This window comes from Carcharhinus amblyrhynchos, chromosome 9 (assembly GCF_965287045.1).
Source record: "Carcharhinus amblyrhynchos chromosome 9, sCarAmb.v2.hapA, whole genome shotgun sequence".
NCBI lineage: Eukaryota > Metazoa > Chordata > Chondrichthyes > Carcharhiniformes > Carcharhinidae > Carcharhinus > Carcharhinus amblyrhynchos.
The window spans coordinates 38,785,149-38,811,024 of NC_137332.1; the positions used below are offsets into that span (position 1 = coordinate 38,785,149).

The 25,876-nt window shown below is 39.3% G+C and overlaps 1 protein-coding gene across 1 annotated transcript in view; it reads left to right on the forward strand.

Annotated features, from left to right (window-relative positions):
- The window catches only part of faf1 (Fas (TNFRSF6) associated factor 1), a 312,720-nt gene that overhangs the window by 158,045 nt on the left and 128,799 nt on the right, over positions 1–25,876 (forward strand). The window contains exons 9-11 of the mRNA XM_080195485.1: positions 1,673–1,768; positions 5,914–6,037; positions 23,948–24,011. Coding sequence (XP_080051611.1) covers positions 1,673–1,768; positions 5,914–6,037; positions 23,948–24,011 — 284 coding nt within the window. The remainder of the gene's footprint in view (positions 1–1,672; positions 1,769–5,913; positions 6,038–23,947; positions 24,012–25,876) is intronic.

Consider the following 25,876-nt stretch of genomic DNA (forward strand, 5'->3'; position numbering starts at 1 on the left):
CAAGGCAGCAGGAAGTGTAAACAGTGCCATGGGATGGGAGGCTGGTTTGAGTGATGGACTGGGTTTTTTCAAGACCCTTTGTAATTTCTTGCGGTTTTGGACAGAGCAGGAGCCAAACCAAGCTGTGATACAACCAGAAAGAATGCTTTGTATGGTGCATCTGTAGAAGTTGGTGAAAGCTGTAGCGGACATGCCAAATTTCCTTAGTCTCCTGAGAAAGTGGGCTTTCTTAACTATAACATCTGCATGGAGGGACCAGGGCAGGTTGTTGGTGATCTGGCAACTTAAAAACCTGAAGCTCTCGACCATTTCTACTTCATTCCCATTGATGTTAACAGGGGTATGCTCTCTGCTACGCTTCCTGAAGTCAATGACTATCCCTTTCATTTTGTTGACATTGAGGGAGAAATTATTGTCATCACACCAATTCACCAGAGTCTCTATCTGCTTCCTCTACTGTGACACATTGTTTGAGATTCGATTACAATGGTGGTGTCCTCAGTATATATGAAAATCGCGTTGGAGGGGAATTTGGCCCTATAGTCAGAGCTGTATAAGGAGTATAGTGAGGGGCTGAGGAAACAGCTTTGCAGAACACCGGTATTGAGGATGATCAGGGAGGAGGTGTTGTTGCCTGTCCTTGCTGACTGCTTTTTGTGGGTTAGGAAGTCTAGAATTCAGTTGCAAAGGGAAGAGCCGAGAACACGAAGTTTAGAGATGTTATTATTTAGGTGTTCCAGGTTGAGTGTAGGGCCAAGGTGATAGCATCTGCTGTGGACCTGTTACAGCGATAGGTGAACTGTAGTAGATCCAGGCAGTCTGGTAGGCAGGCATTGACTAACCTTTTGAAGCATTTCATAATGATGGATGTCAGAGCCATCAGGCAGTAGTCATTAAGGTAAGCTGCCTGGCTTTTCTTTGGTACCAGGCTGATGGTTATCTTTTTGAAGAACGTAGGGACCTCAGATTGATGTAAAGAGAAGTTGAAGATGTTTGCGAATAACCCTGCCAGTTGGTTCATGCAGGACCTGAGTGCTTGTATGGGTACCCCCTGTGGGCCAGTTCCTTTCCGTGGGTTGACTTTTGAGAAGGCTGCTCTGACATAGGCCATGGTGACCTCGGATGCAGGTTTGTCACAGGCTTCTGAGGTGAAGGGCATGCTCTTGCTGACCTCTTTCTCAAAACGGGCAACAGTGTTGAACTCATCAGGGAGCGATGCATTGGAGCTGGCGATTGTTACCTGCCTTCATCTTGTAGCCTGTTACGTCTTGCACACCTTGCGTAGTCGGCAGGAGTCTGAGACTCTAGCTTGGTCCGGTACTGTCTTTTGGCATCTTTAATGGATTTCCGTAGATTATATCTGGCTTTTTTTGTATCGGTTAGGATTGCCTGACTTGAACACTTCAGACCTGGACTTCAGTAGGCAGTGGCTATCTCTGTTCGTCCATGGTTTCTGTTTGGGAAATACATGGATTTGCTTCTTTGACAATCTTCTATGCACTTGCTAATGAAGTAGTAAAGATTTAGCATATAAACTAAAAATACCGGACATTAAAACTTGTTTCTGATTAAAGCAGGAAGCTACAAGATCTTACAAATTTAGTGTTAATCTTTCTGAGATACTGGTGTCACTTATTTATTTTAACGTTACTTTGCCTCAAACTTTTTGCAGGTTGCTTTGGCTGCCGCTGGGCTCAATTATCCTTGCCATCGACTAACAGTTAGTAAAAGACCTTCACCTGCTCAAACCCGTGAACACTCTGAAGAGGTAAAGCAACAGCTCTTTTTAATCCAAGATAAAATTTGAAGTGATTCATTTGCCACATTGGTTTTTAAAAGAAAGTATCTCATAGAATCATAGGTACTTAGCACAAAGGGAGGTCATTTCGCTTGTCATATCAGTGCTGACTCTGCAAGAGCAACTCAGTTGGTACCACTCTTTCCCTGTAGCTATGCAAATTATTTTGTTCAGGTGTTTATCCAATTCCCTTTTGAAAGCCATGATTAAATATGTCTCCAGCACCCTTTCTGGCAATGCGCTCCAGATCCTCACCACTCACTACGTGAAGAAATTTTGGCTCATGTCTCCATTGGTTCTTTTGCTATTCATCTTATAGCAGTGTCCTCTAGTTGCTTTTCCTTCTGCCAATGGGACCAGTTTTGCAGAGTCTACTCTGTCTAGGTGCCCAATGAATTTGAACACATTGCTCAAATCTCCTCTCGGGAGAACATCTCCAGCTTTGCCAAAGTCCATCAACTGTGGCACTAGCTTGTCAATCTTTTTTGCACCCTTTTCTTTAGTCTTCACATCTTAAAATGTGGTGCTCAGAGTTGGACACACTACTCGAGATGTGGTCACATCAGTGTTTTATAACAATTCATCATAGCTTCCTTACTCTTGTACTCAATGCCTCTAGTTATAAAACGCAGGATCCCTTTTGCGCCTTTAACCATTTTTTCAACCTGCTCTGCTGGTTTCCACAAATGACGTGTATAAATCCCAGTGTCTCTCCCTCCCTGCATCCTTTTTAGAATTGCACCCTTCAGTTTGCATTGACTCTGTCCTTCAAAATATATTGCTTCATACTTCTCTGTATTTTCTTGTCATATATAACTCTGCTCACATCTGAGGGCTTTACTGGGTCAAACAGGTTGGTTGGGCCTTTGTTGTATTAAGCTATGGCTTCAAGGGCAAAATCTTATTTTTTTGCATTTTTGTAGCACTTGGTACAACTTAGTGGTTTCCTCAGCCTTTTCAGAGTCAGTTAAGAATCAACCACCGGCTTGAAGACAGTTAGAAGCATAAGCAGTAAATACCTGCATTACGCACATCTCATGAATGGATAAGAAAATAAAATTTTGCTGTTTGCCTAGAGTTACATGTAAGCCAGACTGGGTAAGGACAGCTGACTTCCTTCTCTTTAAAACATTCATCAACTGGTGGGTTTTATGACAATCCAGTCAATAGTTACATGGTCACTATTACTGATACTAGCTTTTTATTCCAAATTAGTTAATCTCCTGAGTTTACATCCATCAATCGCATTGCAGGATTTGAATTCGTTACTGGGATTTTACTGACTCGCCTGTCCGAGGCTTGTAACATCCTGCCTGAGGCCAATGGAGAATGCCATTCTACGAGCCTCACCCACCTGATTCCAGGGCAAGCATGTTGGTAAAATTCCGGCAGTGTCTCTGTATCGTTAATCCAGTGGTCTGGATTGTGAGTCCTATAAATTGCCTCTATGCTTACGTACTTGGTATGCTCCTGACTTGTCTGGATTTAAAGTTACTGAATGATGCTTCATAAACTGAGGATGCAACAATCTTCTTGAGAATTCTGTCACTGGGCCAAAATCCATTCGCTGTAGCATTAACACATGACAGTTGCAGCATGTGCAGTTCACAGGATGCACTGCAGTACCTAGGCTTATTTTCAAGGGACCTCCTAACAAAGGTGAGCAGTAAGATATGTAAACAGCATCACCTACAAGTTAAACACCAGGTCAAGCACATTCTGAACTTGAGCATCTATTGTAGTCCCTTTATTGTTGCGAAATCAGTCCTGGGGTTCACCACCTAGCACCACAGTTCAAGTCCACCTCACAGAGAAGGTCCACCACAAACTTCTGAGTGTATTTAAATGAGACAATGAACATGGTATTTCCAGCATCGCCATATCCACCGAATAAAAGGTTTGTAGATTCTCAGATCACGTTGTGTGCTTTTGATACCTGCTGGACTGGTAAAAGCTCATACTGTTCTTATTACTATATGGTTGTAAAATAAACATTCATGGAGCAGAGTGAGTTGTGATTAATGAGACACAACTTTCTTCATTCTTCTGGTAGTATAGATTCTGTAAGAGCTGGGAAGGAGAAGAATGTACATAAACTATTAGTTGAAAAATTGTTCCTGTATATTACAGTTGTCATTTTCAATAAAGCCAAACATATTCCATAAATTTAATTGTTTTCCAACTAATCCTTTTATAGGCAAATGAAAAATGCGTACTATTTTTCAGTACTGCTTTTGGTTCACCTTTTTTAAATAAGCCACTGCAGCTTTATTGCTGTGGTTGCATGTAATTAACTTGAACAGCCTATCCATAGATGACTCTGTGAATAATTAATGAATAGATTTTTTTTTGTCTTCACATTATCAGCTTGCCTTGGATTCTGTTACTGAAGTGTTGGCTGTATTGCTGTTTAAATGTGAATTTGGATCATATGAGGAGGCAAACTATAATAAAACTGATTTTAGAGAATAAATGATATAAGAAAATGCATTCTATTCTGCATACATTTCTTTCTAACATAACGTCTGAAAATGCATTTGCATTAATAGCTTTAAACAAAGCATCTTGTATGGCTGCAATACTTTGGCCTAGATTCTTCTTATCATAGCATTGACAGTAACTGTTTAAAATGGTTGCGTCACCAGCAGTCAATCTTTAATGTTCTTTAGAATCACCATAATTTAGTCAAATTTGCATCAGACTTCTCTTAAAAGTTGTACCATTTTAATAGACTGATCACTTAATAGTTTCAACTAATAGTATTGTTTAGAATGTGCATGTTTATTAAAGTGTTCTGGCAATGATTTAGGCCCATGATTCCAATGCCTAGAGTTTAATTGTGTTAAAGAGAAATGTACACTACTTGCTAGGTATTTCCCTATTTGGAAACAGGACAAACTACCGAGCAAGTTACCGAAGCAATTTTCAGTTCACTTCAGGCAGCCAGAACAACAGGAACTGGAATGCACTTGAGAACAAGTAATTTTCCTTGCCTGTCAGTTAGAGAATGATCTCTGTGTGCTTCCTACTGAAACATACAAGTTTATGGATGTTGAGTGAAGAGCAATGGGGTTTTGTGTGATACTAGTTGTGATACCCTTCATAGTTAAACTTTGTGCTGTTAAGTCTCAGCCTGTGCTCTCCAGTAGAGTTCTGACTTTAGTGAGGTAGCAGGTGAGCTGTTGTCATCTGTATCCCAGCAAAAGTGAGTACTTACTGAACAGGAAATGGTTTTTTTTTAACAAAAGCATTTAATGGACATTTTTATTTCATTTGAAGTATGATTTTCACATTATCAGAAAGTTTAAATCTTTTCCTCCTTGTGTCAGTTCCATTTCAGGAAGGAGAAAAAGGTGTTGCAGTGATTCAATTAACTTTTAAATTTTAGGTTTTTTAATACTTAGAGGCCACATAATATGATTAAATCCAGGATAATTGTTAACACCACAGGAAAATTGTACACAAGATTAGAAGGTCTAATGGAATGAGCGGCAAAGTTTTCAGGGGAAAAAACAAGGGCAACAAAAACTCTTTTATGACACATTAGGAACTGGAAGACTGTTAAAGTAGGGATAAGCCACTGTGGGATGAAGGAGTATAGAGGTGTTGAGGGGAATGGCAGGGAAAGTAACTAAATAAATGGCCTCAGTTTTCACAGAGTAAATGAGCACTGGGATTGTAGAACCACCAAAATTAAGTATAGAACTTCTTGTTGAAGCAATTATTCAAAAAGAAAACTCAAATTTAATCTTGCAGTCCTAGTATTTCGTATATAGATCTCAAGAAAGGTTGGGGAAATTGCACACCAGTTTATCTAACTTAATTTGTTGTGATACAAGGTTAAGTTAAAGGCCGAATTTTGAAAGGCAATTCATTCTTATCCAGCTGTATAAACTTATTTGAAGGATTAACAAAGAGAATCAGTACAGGAACTGCAAAAGCTTTGGTTTATATGGTTTCCTTAGCTTTTTTAATGCTGCTTTATCATGTGGTTAAATATTTCGAAGTTTTCCCTCATTAGTGCTCTTCCAATACAGGTTGCTTTAATAACTGTTTGAATGCACTTATTCAATGGTGGAGCTTATTAACTTGATTGCTTTCAATTCTTTATGCAGTGCACTGATGTTCACATGGTCAGTGACAGTGAGGGAGATGATTTTGAAGATGCTGCTGAGTTTGGAGTTGACGATGGTGAACTTTTTGGCATGGTATCTTCAGGATCAAAGAAGTCTCCAATGAGTATGTTAATACCAATAATGTCCAACGCAGTCTGTATCTCTTGCACCGAGTCATTCCAAAGTTTACCTATTCTGTTTTGTCTTTATTATTTCATAGTGGATTACATTTTATACCACATAAAAACGATGTTGCTAATGTAAAGGACTCAAATATAAAAGATCATTGCTAAAAATAGACATGTTGCTGAAGCTTTTTGTCTTGCACTCACCAGGATAAAAACAAATATGTTAAATTTCAAATGATCACAGTGCATCCTGCAAAAGAAAACGGTGCTAATTGGTTGGCAAGCTGACTACAATTAGCTGAGACATTACCATGAAGAAAGCATTAGCTGGCGTAGCCATGGGATCCCCTCTAGGTCCAGCAGTCTCTAATGTTTTCATTGCTTTCCACAAGAAATGAATTAATGATGGAATGAGTCCTAACCCCCAAGCACTTTTCAAATATATAAATGATATGTTCGCAATATTTGAATCTACAGCCACATGTAAGGATTTCCTGGTGCAGTTTAATATGCCACATTCTGCACTCAAATTCACTTTTGAAACAGACCAGTATACTACGCTCTCTTTTCTTAACATGCTAGTTGAGAAATTCACTCTTGAGTTTTCCATTACTGTGTACCTGAAGCCTTCCTTCACTTGTCATATACATGTTGAGATTTGTATAGATCCTTATCAGGCCTTATCAGTAATCTTGTGAATAGGATCCAAGTTACCTTCAGAGCTTAATGCAGAAATGGAGCGTATCAAAGCTTTCCTGTGGGATGAAGGCTGTCCTATCAGATCATTCTGTTCTGTATCATGTAAGCTAAGAAATAGGCCAAAGACTAGCACGTTTGAACCTGAGAAATGCCTGGTCTATCTCAAATTAGCTGGAAGGATGAAATATATCAAAAATTTGAACAGGTTAAACAAGGTTCATGCTACCACTAGGTAGTGGTTGCATATTGGTACTTTCCACTAATAGGCTGCAGCTGTCAGTCCAAAATGACATTGTTTTACTACACAATTGAGCAATGTTATGTACGAATTTAATCAACAGTACAATGCCAAGTACATAGGCCTTACATCCCAATGATTTGGTGGGCAAGTGGACATTGGTAGGGGCATTGCCTTGGGAATTGTAAACAGTTAACGGCCACTTTTTGTTTAAATTCAAACCAGCAAGTTGACACTGGTTAGATGGCGACAGTATCCTATTAATGGACAATACCACTGAATTTCTTCATTGTTAGGCCTCTACCAGTAATAAATCTGACAACACCAGGTTTAAGTCCAACCTATTTATTTGATAGTAAACTCACAAGCTTTCAAGGTTTCCTGTGAGTTTACTATCAAATAAATCGGCTGGACTTAAACCTTGTGTTGTCAGACTTTTTACTGTGGTTACCCCAGTCCAACGCCAGCATATCCACATCAGGCCTCTACCAATCAGAGTCCACTAGCCTACTAATCAGCACTCTTATGCAGTATAATTATTTTTTCTTTTACAATTGGTATTGAGAATCTGTCCTAATGAATGAAAGACTGTAAGCTTCATCAGCATGTCTCTTTTCTCAGCAATAGTCAAGATGTGTGTTTCCAACTACTTTAAAATAATCAGTCAAGTGTGTAACATGACTCATTTACACTCACCAGAAGCAACATACATGCATACATGGGCCTGTTCTTTTCAAGAAAATTAAATATGTTCAACCCTTGCACCTTGTTTTTTGAATTACCCTAGGGCTTGGACGCTGTAGTTCCTTGTTGCATTTTCCACAGCAATACTCTGATCGGCTGGGTATGGAGGGATATGGGCCAGGTGTGGGCAATTGGGACTAGCTTCGGGGCTTAAAAAAAAGAGCAGTATGGACAGGTTGGGCCGAAGGGCCTGTTTCCATGTTGTACACTTCTATGACTGTAATTGTAGTTCACTTAACAGCCAACCAGCATCCTTTTCTCCTGTAGTATGTATTGTTGTGATCATTGAAATTTGCTATTCTCGCTTTTATCCTGATGAATTCAAAACAAAAACTTTCAGTAATATGTCCCAGCAATATTCAAACTCTACCACCAAGTGACTGAAGAATGGTCATATTCTATTTCAGGCCAAGTACCCTTTATTTGTTTCATGGATGGTGCAGTGCTGCTTAGCAACACAAGGAGAGGATTACAATAGGCAATTCGTAGTGAGAAAATAAGCCGATGCTCTCTTTGTCATTCAGGATGGTCCTATATTCATGCCTACTTTGACAGGGCAGACGAAAGCCTAGTAGAACTAGTATATTGAAATCAGATAAGGCAATGACTAGCTAATCCCATGGCATATCAGTTTGCACCTCTTGGGTATGAGAGTGCAAAGGTGGGTCAATATTAGAGGGATCAAATGGGATGGGAGATGTGAAGATTTTACAAAGATCAAAGGTATCAGAAATGGATGAAGGAATGGATTTTCAAATCAACAACTGTAAAGGTTGTGGATCTAGGCAGCTCACAGATTGGATACAAGTAAGTGATGTGGGATAGATTTTCTTTCAGGGACAAATGTAGAAGGAAGTGGTGATAAAAGAGAGTATGCTGATGTAGGTTGTAAGGGAAATGAAGCATTGGACAGAGATTGCTTCGTCAGTAATCAAGTAGAGGAATGGAGATAATGCTAGGTTGGAGGATGACACTGCATGTAGGTCAGGAGAGCTTAGGTGGAGGGAAATGTTTCAAGAGGACAGGAGAGCAGTGAATTCAGAAGATGTGGCAAGCAAAGCTGAGATATCGGTTGAAACTACCTAGGATGAGGCGTTTGGTACATGATGCAGAAGGTGAAGGAGGAAAGAGTATGTAATTGTGTGGAGAAGTGGATTGTAGATAATAAGGATTTAAAGGAGAGTCAATGGAAGTGGAATGTAGCCAAATATTGAGGGTATATTAGATCGTGAATAAATAAAATGAAAGGCCAGTTTGTGAATTGCTGATGAGAGCCATGATGTTACCTTTGTATGAAAAAAAAGGTGGCTGAAGATACCAGATGGAGAAGCTTTGCCATTCTTAGGCAGGGAAAATACACTCCATTGAAAGAGCTGAGTAATTAATTAGCTAACTGGTTTATCTAATTCCTGTAATTACAAGTTCAGTTTACTAAGAATTCATGGTTCTCGGCCTTTTGGCTCAGATCAAGTGTAGTATTGACATGCTGTACTTGGTTGAAGTCATTAGCTTACATTTCAGCTTCATTTGAAGCAGTTTTTTTAAAGCAGCATCTGGGCCTTTTGGCTAAGATGCAAATGAAATCAAGCCTTGGAGGAGGAGCAATGCCTACTTCAATCAGCTTGGATCATGTAGATCAAGCCCAAGACAGGAAGTGAGAGCCCTGTCTTGTCAGCTTGGATCGGGAATGTCTCAACTTGTTGGGACTCTGAATTGGACTTGATTGGATTGAATTGGAATAAAAACAAAAAAAAATTCATGGTTCTTTTGGTGCAGTCTAGCAAATGAGTGCAGTATGGAACTGAGTGTATACCTGGGAGTTTGGTGAGTGTGGAAATTGGTTAGTAAGGTAAGGTGGTGTTCCTTTCCTTTCGCTCTTATTTTTTCTTATTCCATAACAGGGAAAGAAGACAGCTATTTGGTAAGTATCTGGTAAGTGGTTAAGATATATTCTACTCCTAAGGTTTAAAATAGCCCATGAATTGGTGATAAGGTTAACAAAATATAAAAGGAAAATAGGTAATTGAATAATATAACAAAAATTTAATTAAACACATTAAGGATGGTGGGATAGGTAATGTTTCATGGTTGCAGCATGCGTGATGTCCTGATGCCATTGTGATCCAGGGCAAGCACATCTGCGCAAGTGTTTGCAGCTCGAGTGTGATAGAGGCATTGAGCTGGATGCTAAGCTGCAAACACTGCGACACGTCCAGAAGGGGTAAGCTACCTGGATACCAAGGGGTAGTCATGCCCCTTAGGATAGGGTATTTGGATTTAGCCAGTCATCAGGGACAGGAGTGTGTGACTGTGAGTAAGGCAAATAAAGGATCTTAAAAGGCAGGAATGCAGGAGACTCAATCTTTGCAGTTGTCCAATAGATTTGAGGTTTTCTCAGTTTGTGTGGTTGAGAGCTGGGCCTGCATAGTAGATGAGCTGACTGACCATGGCACTGGTACAGGAATGATGTAGAAATGCCGGCGTTGGACTGGGGTAAACCCAGTAAGAAGTCTCACAACACCAGATTAAAGTCCAACATGTTTATTTGTAGTAAACTCCACTAGCTTTTGGAACTGGCTGTTCCTTCATCAGGTGCTGCTGGACTTCAACCTGGTGTTGTGAGACTTCTTACTGGTACAGGAAACCATTCAAATGGGGGGAGCAAAAAGGAATTTAGTGATAGTAGGGGACTTTGTTGGAGTTTGAAAACAATTGTTGTCTGCAGCTTAGAGCAGGAGTCCAGAAGGCTGTGTTGCTAGGCAGTGCCAGGGTTCGGGATATTTACTCAGTTTTGGAGAGGAACTTGTAGTGAGAGAGGGATGATCTCGCTGCTATCGTCAGTGTACTTACCAATGACATAGGTAGAACTAGGAAAGAGGTTCTGCATAGCCAGTATGAAAAGCTAGGATGTAAATTAAAAAGCAGAGCCTCAACGGTAATACACTTCGGATTACTTAAGCCAATTGCAAATTGACAGAGGATACTTAAAATTAGAGAACTGAATGCATGGCTCAGAGACTGGTGCGGGAGAAGTGAGTTCCAGTTTGTGGGACACTGGCACCACTACTAGGGAAACTGGGGGCTGTACCATTGAAATGGTCTACACCTGAACTATGCTGGGACCAGTGCTTAGTGAGCTGCATAACTAGGCAAGTAGAGAGGGCTTTAAACTAAATAATGGAGGAAGGGAATCAAATTTGGGAAATGTGCTGAATCAAAGAATAGAGACGAGGCAAAAGAGAAAGGTATTAATGTGTGAAATGATAAACAAATCGTGACAGGTATGAACAGAGAGAACAAATGTAAGTGTAAATCGGCAGATAATGCAAGAACTTACAACTGCATGTAGCATTCAAAACAAAACAGATGAACTGATGGCGCTGATAGAAATCAATAAGTATAATCTGATAGCCATTACAGTGACTTAGATGCAGGATGACATAGATTGTGTCCTGAATATTGAGGGTATATGACATTAGGAAGGACAAGAAGCTAGGAAAAGATGGAGGTTAGCTCTCTTAATTAAGGATGGTGTCAGCACAATAGTAAGGGATGACCCAAGTTCAGGAAACCAGGATGTAGAAGCAGTTTGGGAAGAGATGAAACATAATAAAGGCAAGAACCACTTGTAGGTGTAGTGTACAGGTCCCTTAACATATTGTAGGACCAGATTGCAGGACAAGCTTTAAAGGAGGAAATAATGAACGCTTGTCAGAAAGATACTGAGATAATTGTACAAAATTTTAATCTACATATAGACTGGACAAATCAGATGGATTGGAATAGTTTCATAAAGCAGCATATTTTGGTGCCAACCAGAAAACAGTCTATACAAGACCTGGTATTGTGCAAAGAGATGTGATTCATTAATGACCTCATAGTAAGGCACCAATAGGTAGTAGCAATCATTATATGATTGAGTTTACCCTTGAGAAGAGGAGAGTGGGCACAAAATTAGTATTTTAAATTTAAATAAAGGCAATTGTGATGGCATGAAAGCAAAGCTAGCTACATTGAACTGGAAAATTAGATTAAGGGATAGATCAGTAAAGATGCAATGACATTTAAGGGGATATTTCAGAATGCACTGAAAAAATACATTTCAATGAGAAAGAGAAAATCCAAAGGGAGGACCCATCATCCATAGTTAATTAAGAAGGTGAAAAATAGTATTAAACTTAAAGAAAAGGCTTATAATTGCACAAAGATAAATGGTGGATCAGAAGATTGGAACATAAAAGCAGCGAAGAATAACTAAAAGATAAAGAAGGAAAATATAGAATATGATGGAAAGCTAGCAAGAAATATAAACATAAAGACAACATGTGTTTCTATAGATATTTTAAAATGAAAAGAGTTAAAGTGAATGCTGATTCTGTAGAAGTGAGTCTGGGAAATTAATAATGAAAAATAAGGAGATGGCAGATGAATTGAGCAGGTATTTTGCATCAGTCTTCATGAGCGAATACAAGTAACATCCCAGAAACAGCTGTAAATCAGAAAATGAAAGGAAGGGAGGGAAGAACTCAAGAAAATTGCAATCACTGGGGAAGTGCTACTGACCAAATATTTGAAACCAAGGGATGACAAGTCTCCAGGCCCTGATGAACTTCATGCTAGAATTTTAAACTATATCCCTAGCCTCTTTGTAATAAAAATAGAAAATGCTGGAAAAGGTATGCCAGCATCTGTGGAGACAGAATAGAGCCAATGTTTCGAATCAGGAGCTGACAAAAGGTCATCCAGACTCCAAACATTCACTCTATTCTCTCTCTACAGGTGCTGTCAAACCGGCTGAGATTTTCCAGCATTTTCTGTTTTTGTTTCAGATTCCAACATCCGCAGTAGTTTACCTCCCCTTCTTTTGTGATTCACATTTAATTTTCCCGAATACTTTAGATTCTGAGAAGGTTCCATTTGATTGGAAAATAGCTAATATAACTCCTTTATTCAAAAAGGCAGGGAGACAGAGAGCAGGGAAAAAATTAGTCAGCTTGTTTAACCATTTAGGGAAAGTTGTTAGAAACTAATATTAATATTACTGTTATAGCAGACACTTGTAAAAATTCAGGCAGATCCAGCATGGTTTTTGAAAGGGAAGTCGTATTTAACCAACTTGTTGAAGTTCATCGAGGAAATAACGTGCAGTGGATAAAGGGGAACTGGTGAATGTATTATACTTGGATTTTTAGAAGGCATTTGTTAAGGTGCTGCATTGCAAGGTTATTGTAATAAAAGCTCATGGTATGGGGTAACATATATGGCTCATGTATAGATGATTGACTAGCTAACTTAAAAAAGACGGTGGTATAAGTGGGTCTTTTTCTGTTTGGCAAGACGTAATGAGTGGTGTGACGCATGGTTCAGCGCTGGTGCCTCAACTGTTTTTTTTCCAATATGTATAAATGACTTGGATGAAGGAACCAAAGGTGTAGTTTCTAAGTTTGCTGATGACACAGAGATAGGTGGGAAATAAGATGTGAAGAGGATGTAAGAAGAATACAAAAGGGATGTACATAGGTGAATTGAGTGGGCAACAATTTGGCAAATAGAGTATGTTAGGGTGCTAAGCCAAAACCACAATTTATATGAGGAAGCCAGACTAGACCACTAGACCCCAGACTAGGGCGGCATAGACAAGTTGGGCAGAAGGGCCTGTTTCCATGCTGTAAACCTCTATGACTCTATGACCCCACAGTTTTTTCTTTTTGACATAAACGTGGGTATTTATTTCCAGGAATGATTGAAGCATCTCTTATAGTAACGCAAACTTTATTTAATAACACAGTTTAAAACTAAAAAATGAAGCAGCTCAACCATGAGCAGTTGAACAAAATTTAAAAATGAAAGGAAGCAATTTTACCTTCTAGCTTTCTGTAAACAAATGCAGACTGAGAACTGTTTTGTACAACACCTTTGGTCAGTTCGCAAACAGGACCCAGACCTTCCAGTTGCTTGCCATTTTAACATACCACCCTTCTCTCCTGTCCTTGGCCTCTTGTGAACTTCTAGTGAACCCCAGTGCAAACAGGAGGTACAGTAAATCCTCTTTCAATTAGGCACTTTACAGCCTTCTGGACTGAACATTGAGTGGAACAGCTCTCTCCTCCACCTTCACCCCGCTTCCTTTATAATACTTCATTTCTTCTTTGCATCTCATTCATCCATTTTTGACACTTTTTATTCTTTCTTTTATATTTTCATTTCTCAACTCTAACTTGTCTCTAAAACACCCCCCCTCCCAACCCCACTTCAGGGCAACTTAACAATCTGTACCTCTGTTCTGCCATTCACATTTTGATCACTTAATGGATGCATTTAACACCTTTCTCAGCCGTCATCATCATTTACATTTCTCTTGTCCAATTACTGTCTCCCTCCCCTCCTCCAACCCTCAGTCTAAATTTTGTCTGATTTTCATGCAGACTTGAAACATTGGCTCTACTCTCTCTCCTCAGATGCTGTCAGACTTGTTGAGTTTCTCCAGCATTTTCTGTTTTCCTTTTTCCTTCATCCCTGGAATCAGTTGATTGGATCTTTTCCGATCAACTTTCAATGTAATTATATCCTTAAATAAGAGCGCCAAAACTGTATACAGTACTCCAGATGTGGTCTCACAAAGCCTTGTACAACTGTAGCAAAACTTTCCCATTCAATTCCCCTTGTGATAAATGAAAATGTTCCACTTGCTTTTGAGATTGAAGGCTAAATAAGGAAAAGAAGTTAATGTGAACACTAAAGATCAGTAGTAAAAGTAAAAACAAATTGAAAATCTAATTAAGTAGGGATGCAGACTAAGCAATGTGTTGTTGTAACTGGTGGATGCTATTGTGGTTAATAGTGACCACATCTGTAGCCAACCTTGATTGCTCGAGGAACTTTGACTCAAAGTCCCTTCAGTCTGCTCGACAGACTGGACGGACTGACTGTGGACAAGCCCCCAGGACCAGATGGAATGCATCCAAGGGTTCTGAAAGAAATGGCAGAGGTGATAGTGGATGCCTTGATGATTATTTTCCAAACCTCGCTGGATTCCGGGCAAGTGCCGGAAGATTGGAAAACGGCTAATGTTACGCTGTTGTTTAAAAGGGTAGCAGGCAAAAGGCAGGGAATTATAGGCCGGTTAGTTTAACGTCTGTTGTAGGTAAAATGCTTGAATCCGTAATCAAGGAGAAAATAGCAAGGCATCTTGAATTGTTTGATAGAGCAGACGCAGCACGGTTTCGTTAAGGGGAGGTCGTGTCTGACGAATTTATTGGAATTCTATGAGGATATGTCTAGTGCGGTGGATAGAGGAGAACCGGTGGATGTGGTGTTTCTTGATTTTCAGAAGGCGTTTGATAAGGTGCCGCACAAGCGGTTGTTACAGAAGGTTAGGGAGCATGGAGTTGGGGGTAGGGTGTTAGCGTGGATAGGGGATTGGCTGTCAAATAGGAGGCAGAGTGTGGGGGTCAGTGGGTGCTATTCGGATTGGCGGTTGGTGACAAGTGGAGTGCCCCAGGGGTTGGTGCTGGGGCCTCAGCTATTTACCATTTATATAGATGATCTGGAGGAGGGAACCGAGTGTATGGTGTCGAAATTTGCTGATGACACCAAGATTGGTGGAACGGCAAATTGTGCGGAGGGTGTGGAAAGTCTGCAGAGGGATCTAGGTAGGCTGGACGAATGGGCCAGGAACTGGCAAATGGAATTTAATGTTGGCAAGTGTGAAGTTGTCCACTTTGGTAGGAAGGACTACTACTTACATGGCGAAAAACTGCAGCGTGCTACGGTGCAGAGGGACCTCGGGGTCCTTGTGCATGAATCGCAAAAACCCAGCCTGCAGGTGCAGCAGGTGATCAGGAAGGCGAATGGGTTGCTGGCCTTCATAGCGAGGGGGATTGAATATAAAAGTAGGGAGGTCTTGCTGCAGCTGTATAGGGCACTGGTGAGGCCGCAGCTGGAGTACTGTGTGCAGTTTTGGTCGCCGCACTTACGCAAGGATATTTTGGCCTTGGAGGGAGTGCAGAGGAGGTTCACTAGGCTGATACCGGAGTTGAGGGGGTTGAGCTATGAGGAGAGGCTGGATAAACTAGGCTTGTACTCGTTAGAGTTTAGAAGAATGAGGAGAGATCTCACTGAGATGTATAAGATGATGAATGGGATGGATAGGATAGAGGTGGAGAGGCTCTTCCCGCTCAGAAAGGACAGTAGGACTGGAGGGCACAGCCTCAAGATAAAGGGGGGGCGGTTTAGAACGGAGTTGAGGAGGAACTTCTTCACTCAAAGGGTGGTGAATCTCTGGAATTCTCTGCCCGTTGAAGTGGTGGCGGCTGCCTCGCTAAACATATTTAAGACGCGGGTAGTTGGGTTTTGATAGGCAAGGGGATTAAGGATTATGGGGAGAGGGCGGGAAAGTGGAACTGAGCAACTTCAGATCAGCCATGATCTTATTGAATGGCGGGGCAGGCTCGAAGGGCTAGATGGCCTACTCCTGCTCCTATTTCTTATGTTCTTATGTCTGTGATGGAGGCTGAGCTTCAGATATTGCGACACGTCAGGGAGGGGGGAATTACATGGGTGCTTTGTTTCAGGAGGAAATCGCATCCCTTGGATTAACCACATTGAATTTAGTCAGTGGTCTGGAACTGGCAATAAAGGAATCCAAGACGTAGCACTGCAGGAGCATCAGCCCTGCCTTGTCCAGCAGATTGGAGATTCTTGCTCCCTGTGCAGATGAGAGCAGGGACTTGTAGCATGGATGTGCAAACTGACCAAAGCACTGGGTATAGGGAACCATTCAAGTGAGGGGATAAAAGAGAAATGTAGCCGGGGATAATATAGTTAGGGAAATAGACACTGTTCTCTGTAGCCAGGTCGAGACAAGACAGGACTGATGCTCCTGCAGTGCTACCTCATGGATTCCTCTACTGCCTGTTCCTGATCATTGACTGAATAAAGAAGAGCAAAACACAAGTCAGAAGGGAAAAAATGGTAACAAAGCAAAATTAATGGTCTTTTACTTAAATGCACATAGTATTTGGTACAAAATAAATGGCAAATTAATTGTAAAAATTGAGGGTTAATGGGTGAGATTTTATAGAGATCACATAGACATGATTACAAGGAGATCAACACTGGAAGCAAGGAAATGTGACTTTGCATAAGGGCAGGCAGGATGGAAATGGTGGTGGGATATTTTTGTTAGTATGAGATGGAATAAATATGATAGCAAGAAATGAACTTGTGTCAGAAGATGTAGAATCCATGTGGGAGAAGCTAAGGAATATCATGGGGAAGAAGACACTGGTTAAAATACTTTGCATTTGTCTTCATGGGGGAATGCACTAATAACATTCCAGGTATACTAAATAATCAAAGGGCAGGGGTGGTGGTGGGGGATGCTGAAAGAGGAGGAAATAAATACACTAACTATCAGTAGAGAAAAAGTACTAGGGAAGCTAATGGGAATAAAGACTGATATATCTGCTGGACCTGATGAATTGCATCCTAGCATATAGAAGGAAATAGCTATTGAGATAGTGGATACACTAGTAGTAATCTTCCGAGAATCCTTGAATTCTGGAAAAGTCTCAATTGGAAAACTGCCAATATCATACCTTTATTCAAAAAAGGATGGATACAAGAATTGGGAAAATGTTAAAAGCCCATTTTAAAGGATGTAATAGCAGAGCATTTAGAAATGTATCGTATATTCAAGCAGAGTCAACTTGGCTTCATGAAAGGAAAACCATGCCTGAAATACTACTTAGAATCCTTTGAGGTGGTAATGAGGATAGATAAAGGAGAATGAGTAAATGTGATATATTTGGATTTTTAAAAAGCTTTGCTAAGGTACTGCACGACAGGCCACTGAATATGATGAGAGCCCATGATGTTGGGGTGGTAGAAATATAGAAACATAGAAAATAGGAGTAGGCCACTCGGCTCTTCAAAGCTGCTCCACCATTCATTTTAGTCATGGCTGATTATCAAATTCAATATCCTGATCCTGCCTTTCTCCCATATACCTCAATCCCTCTAGCTCAAGAGCTTTATCTAATTACTTATTGAAATTGCCACTTTCTGTGGTGCTGAATTCCCCACATTCATCACCCACTAGAAGAAATTTCTCCTTGCCTTGAATCCTAAAAGGTTTACCCCCTTATTCTCAAACTATGACCCCTAGTTCTGGACTCCCTATCATTGGGAACATCCTTTCTGAGTCTACCTTGTCTAATCCTATTCGAATTTTGTACATTTCAGTGAGATTCCCTCTCACTGTTCTGAACTCCAATGAATATAATCCTAACTGACTTAGTCTCTCCTCATATAAGAGACCTGGCATTCCAGGAATCAGCCCAGTAAGCCTTGACTGCGATCCCGCTATGTAGCATGTTAACATGGATAGAGGATTGGCTAACTGATAGGAGACAGAGTTGTAATAAAATGTGCATTTTCAAGGTGGTAGCCTGTAACTAGTAGAGTGCCATAGGGATCAGTGCAACACATATAATAATGATTTGGATGATGGAAATGAATGTACTATTGCCAAATTTGCAGATGATGCAAAAATACCAAAGGAAGATAAGTGGTGAAAATGACACCAGTCAACAGAGGTGAGGCAAATGGGCAAAAACTTGGCTTATGTAGTATAATGTAGAAAATGTGAAGTTATGCACTTTGGTACGAAGAACAAAGGAGTTGAACATTATTTAAATAGAGAAAGACTGCAAAAAGCTGGAGCATAGGAGGATTTGGGGATCCTTGTGCATAATAACAAGCTACCATGCAAGTTCAGTAGGTAATTGGGAAGACAAAGCCTTTATTTTAAGTCTTCCTAAAACTATACAAGGCACTAGTTAGACCACACTTAGAATACTGTGAACAGTTTTGGTTCCCCTATCTAAGGAAAAATATACTGGCATCAGAAGCGGTTCAGAGAAGGTTCACTAGGTTGATCCTGGGTATGAAGGGGTTTTCTAATGAGGAGAGGTTAGGTAGTTTGAGCCTGTACTCATTAGAGTTTAGAAGAATGAAAGACAACTATATTGATTTAGATAGATGTTGTTTCTTCTGATGAGAGCCTAGAATTATGAGGGGATAACCCCAGCAGGTGTTGTCCAAGAGATGAGGAGGAATTTCTTCTCTCAGAAGGTAGTGAATCTGTGGAATTCTTTGCCGCAGAGAATTGTGGAGGCTGGGCTGTTAAGTATGTTCAAGACTGAGGTCGACTGAATTTTAATCAGTAAGGAAATCAAGGGTTGTGGGGATAAAGTGGAATTGAGGATTATGTCAGATCAGCCATGATCTCATTGAATGGTGGAGCAGACTCAGTGGACTGAATGGACCACTTTTACTTATTACGATCTTATGATTCCTAATCACATACTGTACCTGCATACTAAATTTGTGATTCATGTACAAGGACACACAGATCCCTCTGTACTGCAACCTCTTTCCATTTGAATAATATATTGCTTTCTTATTCCTCCTTGCAAAGTGGAGAAGTTCACATTTTCCACTTAACCTATCTGTGTCCCTTTGCAGACTCCTATGCCCTCTTCGCAACTTACTCTCCCATCTCTATGACTCTGTCAATGCGTCATCAGCATATTTCGCAACCATGCATCTAGTCTCTTTGTCTTAAGTCATTGATATAAATTGTAAGTATTTGAGGTCTCAGCTAATCCCTACTGCACTTCACTAGTTACAGCTTGGCAGTCTGAAAATGACCCACTTATCCCTATTGTTTCCTGTTGGTTAACCAATCCCCTAGGCATGCATGATATTGCTGAAAAAGATATTTTGTCAAATCTTTTTGTTATGCACTCATCAGGACAATTGTAAGAATATGAGTGTTAGAGAAACAACAAATTTATACTCTATGAAAAGATGCTGATTGGTTATTTGAGGGTTGCCTCAGAGAATGCATCACTTGGCAGTTAACTGTCCATCACCACCAATCTTGGTTGAAATTTAAAACAGGCAGTTTGACTCTAGGCAAGGCATTGCTGTGAGGAATAAATGAGCAAATGGCTCTTTCTTATTTTGTTTAGCTGAAACAGGCACAATGCGTGTATATATTCTTTCTGCCTACAAAGAACAGAATATGTGTAACTTTCAATGCCAACAAATGCGCCACTGTGAACCCAACTGACAACCTTTTATTGGTTGTCGTCCTAATTCTTAGCAAAGTACAGACTGTACCTAATCAGTGCATACTTACAAAACTCAAAACACTGTGTCCAACATCAAATGTGAATCTACAATTGGATAACATTTACAGATAATCCAAAGTGTGCTAAGAATTACATTGACAACCAATTTAAGATTGTCATCCGACTCAGTGTGGTACATTGGAGTACTGGAAGCTTCATTCCACGGAGCAATACAATCTGATTTTAGTCAAAGCATGGTTCACATTTCAAACAATGCTTGGCAGTTAACTGTCCGTCACCATCAACTGCCAGAGCAATGCCTCTTAATCAGAGTCTGCTTGCCAATCAATTAGCACTCTCATACTGTATAAAGTTCTTATTTCCTCTGACATTGGTATTCTGCAATTGCCCTGATGGGTGCAAAAGCTTTGACAAAATGTCTTTTTTTCAGCAATGTTCAAGTTCTGTGCTACCAAAAGGCCATGCAAATATGTTGCCCTTTAAAGCATGAACGCTTATTTTGTGTAGTAACCTTTGATGTGGCACCTTATCAGATGCAATTTGGAAATCCAAGCACTCCACATCTTGGTCCCGTTTTACCCACTCTAATAATATTACTTAGTCAAACATGATTTTCCTTTCCCAAAACCATGTTAACTTTCCCTGATTGCATTAAAAATTTCTAAGTGCCCTGCTATAATCTCCTCAATAATAGATTCGAATTTTTCTGGATGACAGATGTTAGACCTTTGGGTGTGTAGCTGCCTACTTTCTCTATCCTTCCTCTCTTGACTAGAAGAGTTACATTAGCTAGTTACCGATCAGATGAAGCATTTCAGAGTTTTAGAAAATTATAACCAATGCATCGAAGATATTTGCAGTCACTTCTTTTAAGTGACATGTCCCAAGGACCTGATGGAATCAGATCCTTGGGACATGTCAACCTTTTGTTCTAACAGTTTTCTTAGTACCCTTTCCCTGATAATTGTAATAGTTTTAAAATGCAAGTACTCCTGGGATGTTATTGGCATCCTCAAGAGTAAGCCAGGCACACAAAGTTGGGATATGGCAAAGCAAGGGGTGCAAAGGGCATGCCCACTGCCCCCCTGTTAATTAAGGATGACATCAGTACCATGGTTAGAGAAGGCCTTGGATCTAAAGGAAAATAAGTTACGTTACTTTGGGTACAGAAAAGAAATAGTGAAGAAGTCACTTGTGGGAGATGCTTACAGGCCCCCTAACAGTAACCATATTATGTGAAAGGGTAAACAGGAAGAAATGATGGGGGCTTATAATAAAGACATAACAATAATCAAGGAGGATTTTTATCTACGTATATATAAATTAGACGATTCACAGTGGCAAAGATGAGTTCAGAGTGTTTCTAGGACAATGGTTTAGAACACCATGCTTTGAGTGTTAGCTACCCTCACCTTTTCCTTGCTTGCTGTTCTGAAATGTCAAGTACTCTTAAATGTTAAGATCCCAGCCCTGGTCACCTTACAGCCATGTCCCTGTGATGGCTGACAGGTCATATAGATTTACTTATATTTGAGTGGACAATTCATCCATTTCATTATGAATACTACGTGCAATCATGTACATTGCCTTTAGTTCTGTCTTTTAATAATTTCTGCAAACTCTAGCCTTATCTGCTATCATACTGTTAAGTTTACATGTTCTATCACTCCCTGCCATGCTCTGATTTTTATTGCCCTTTCTGCTATAACAGCCTGCCAGAAGCACATAAAATTTAGCCCAAAATACCTGTTCAACACTTCTACCATTTTCTTATTTTCCATTAATAGTCCCTCAGATTTGCTCTGTAGGGGACCAACCCTCACTTGAGTTGCTCTTTTGCTTTTTAAACACTCATAGAAACTCTGACAATTTCTTAATGATTTTATCTAACTTTCTTTCATGCTGTAATTTCTACTTTTTTAAAGCCATTTCTTGCTTCCTGCCCTACCACTAATCTTCACAGAATTTTTTTTATTTTAGTTTGATATTATCTTTAACTTCCTTAGCCACAAATTGGGCATTCTTTTCCTAGAGTCTTTCCTTCTCATTAGAATGTATCTTTGAGTTTTATGAAATACTGTCGTAAATATCTGCCAAAGCATCTCTGCCAACCGACCCGTTAACTGACTCTCCCTTTGTATGTTTGTTCGCTCTGTCTTCATACCCCTGTTTGTTTAAGTTTTGAACACTAGTCTTAGACCCATTCTTCTCTCTCTTAAACTGAATGTGAAATGTGTTCATGTTACGAGCACTGCTACCTGAAAGCTCCTCTTATGATGAGGTCATTAATTAATCCCATCTCATTACACATTACTGTTCTAGAATAGCTGACACTCAGAACATTGTGCTCTAAAACGCTGTCCTAGAAACACTCTCTGGACTCATCTTCCTGGCTATCTTTGCCATTGAGAATCGTTTAATCGATCTATATATATGTAGATAAAAATCCTCCTTGATTATTGTTGTGTCTTTATTTTAAGCCCCTGTTATTTCTTTGTATAATATAGTTACTGTTAGGGGGCCTGTGAGCATCTCCTACAAGTGACTCCTTGTCTTTACTATTTCTTAGCTGTACCCAAACTAATGTTACTTTTTCTTCAGATCTAAGGCCTTCTCTAACTATTGTACTGATGTGATCTTTAATTAAAAGAGTCACCCCACCATCTTTTCCTTGCTTGCTGTTCTGAAATGTCAAGTATTCGTAAATGTTAAGGTCTCAGCCTAGGTAAATTTGCAGCCATGTCCCTGTAATGGCTGACAGGTCATACATATTTATTTAAATTTGAGTGGACAATCCCTCCATTTTATTCTGAATACTAAGTGCATTCATATAAAGTTCCTTTAGTTCTTTTTTTAATACTGCAAACTCTGGCCTTATCTGCTGTCATACTGTTAAGTTTGTATGTTCTGTCCCTTCCTGCCATGCTCTGATTTTTATTACCCTGTTTGCTATAATGCTTTCACCTTGTCCTTTCCCTTTGCTTTACCACATCATGTTCCCTCGTGTGGTCACTCGCCTTCCCCGCCTACTTATTTTTCCATCTTAATTTTACAACGTACCAGATTTCATAAAGTTGCTAATTTTAGTAAATTCAAAAGATGTATTCTAAAAAAACAGAAATCTGGTTTTGACTGCAAACATGGTTGTATTTGGAGAAATTTAAAAATATAAAACACATGTGAAGTAGAGCTTGTTTGTTAGAAACTATTACTGCTAAAACCTGTTAGCTGCCCTAGCTCCTTACTCCATATCCTTCACAGTTCATGTAAGAAATCTTCAGATAGCAATGCATAACCTCCCCTGGTGTGGTGCAGTCAAAATGCACAATGAATATATGAATGATATTTCTGGATGAATTCTTTAAGAAGTGTTATTTAAAAAAAAAAGTTGCTCGGGTTTTTCCCCTCTGGGCATGGTGAATGCCCAGAATAGTTGCTGAAGCCCTAGACTGAATTCCTTTACCATTAGCCAACAAGTATTGTTTTGAGTAAATCTGACCTCGGTGTATTTTTGCCTTATGATCATCCCACGGTGTTGTCAAACATATAAAAAGTGAGTGTTTTTCATTATTGGAATATACATGATTTTCAGTTTTAAATCTCGGATGACTTTTGTTCATCTTTTTTAATTTTAAAAAAGGTGTAGAGGACTCGTATGTATTGTTCAACAGTTTTAAATTTAATAGTTATCCCAAACCTTGGTGTTTGTGATGGTACAATGTTGTTTCAGATGGGTGGCATTTATTCAGTTTCTTTTACTTTGCCTCTTTATGAATATTGAATGCAATTCTACACTATTGTGTAAATAAAATGTATGTTTACAATAAACTTATGGGAAATAGTATAATTGTACTTTATGCAAATATGATACAGACAATTCTGAACTGTTTTTAAACTTGTTAAAACCAGCTTATAGTATTTTTTGAGATGGGGTTATTTCCCACAAGTTATAGAAGACTTATTTTCCAGAATTCAGAACAAAATGAAAGTTGCTTCTGGAACTTTTGAACATTTCCAAATCTCTCTGTGATCCAAAAGTTAACTTTCACTTATTTCTATCCCAGTGCCCGATGATGCTGAAAATGAGGGAGATGCCTTGTTACAATTTACTGCAGAGTTTTCTTCAAGGTACAGTTCTTTTTTACCATTAAAGGAGAAGTCCATGCCATTTTTAAAATTGGTTAAAAGAAAAATTGTTCTCTAGTGTTAGATAATTAAGAGCAATTTTAAATGTTAGTCTTAATAAAAATAAATCCGTTTGCAATAGTTAATGTAAATATAAGGATTTATAAGGAAAAATTGCAACTTCTAATTAGACAATGTTTAAAAAAAAATTCAGCGTGTCACAATGATAAATGAAGCTGTAGAAATGTGGTAGTTGGGAAACTAGACTATATAGCATTAATAGAAAGTTATTGACTTGGAATGGAAGAAGTCGCAGAGAACAAAATGATAAACATCAAGAAAATAAGTGATTTGAATATAGCCTGATTGATGAGATAAAAGTATCTTCATTTTTTTTGTCTGCAAGGATGTTCACCTAAATTGAGTTTGGGCAGTTTCAGATCCAATTCTTAGGAGGTGCTGGTCAACAGGGTGAAGTTATCAGCAAGCTGGCAGTAACTTGGAGATTTTTCCATCCATCAGACGCAGTAAAGGGTGTTGTGAAAAGTTAAGTGAGAGGCCATTTTGAAGTTTTTTTTGAAAAAAAACTTTACGTCTGATCAAAGCAATAACTACTCTGATGATATGTGATGCTGGTGGTGCTTTCAAAGTGTGTGCACATGCCTGTAAGCCAATGACCTGGATTTTGCAGTTGGAATAGTGGTGAGGTTATCCGTACTCGCCATTACCAATTAGTAAATCGTTGTACTGTCTAATTAGCCAATTATGCTATTTGTTCAAGGTGAAACTCAGGAAGTTGCTGTTCAAGCTAGCCTGCTCCTCTGCCAGTTTTCCTAAATTAGTACCTAATCAAGAGACCCTATTCCAACACATAAAAGAAGTGATATTCTGATACTTTTTTACACGTTGAGTACCCATTAAATACTGAGAAACGTTAACCATGATGTGGACATCATGTTAGGGTTTGTCCACTTTTGTGTAAACCAATGTATAATAGTGTGATAAGCCTTAATTCTACCTATCAGTGCTTCTGGCATTTGCTTGTGTGGGGATTCATTTCTTCCCATTTTAATTTATTGGTTTTTTTCAAATATGAAAAGAACTTTTTAAAAAATCTGACTTTCTCAATCTCATGTTTCTTTCCTTCTCTACTTTGCTTTCTATTCTTGATTCTACATTAAATTAAATATTCTAATTTCCACTTCCTCTCCATGGTTCAATAATGATTCACCAAGTTGATGACTTTAGTGATGTGCTTGGTCCCAGATCCCCTGTAGTGTGCATTGTGCTGTGTCAGACACTTGATATCCCTAAGTTGCTGCATAAAAGCCCACAATGTCTGTGGACAGTTGTAAGTGTATGGAAAGAAAGTCATGTTTGTTCTCTGCTTATATTCTGCCAATGGCAAAAAATGGGCCCATATTAATCAAATGGTTTAAGTTTGACAAGATGCAACTAACTGAAATGGAAAAGAATTGTGAACAACAGAGGATAATTGAAAACTTTGAATGGATATTTGAGGGAAATGTTACAGTATGAAGAAAACACAGGAGCTGACCTCTCGGCCAGTAGAAACTGTAACAACATCTGCAAAAAATATTTAGCTAGTCTAAGTTCCCCATCCTTTACCCATTGTCTTGAAAATTTTTTCTGTTCAGATATTTATGAAAGACATTGAATCTGCCTCCACTACCTTCTCAGGCTGTGCATTCCAGCTCCTAACCGCATACTGTATTTAAAAAAGGTTTTTCCTCCTGTCATTTGTTTCTTTTGCCAATCACCTTGAAACTGCGTCCTCTGGTACTTGACCGTTCAGCTATTGAAAATAATTTATCTTATATACCCTGCCTAGTTCCCTCACGATTTTG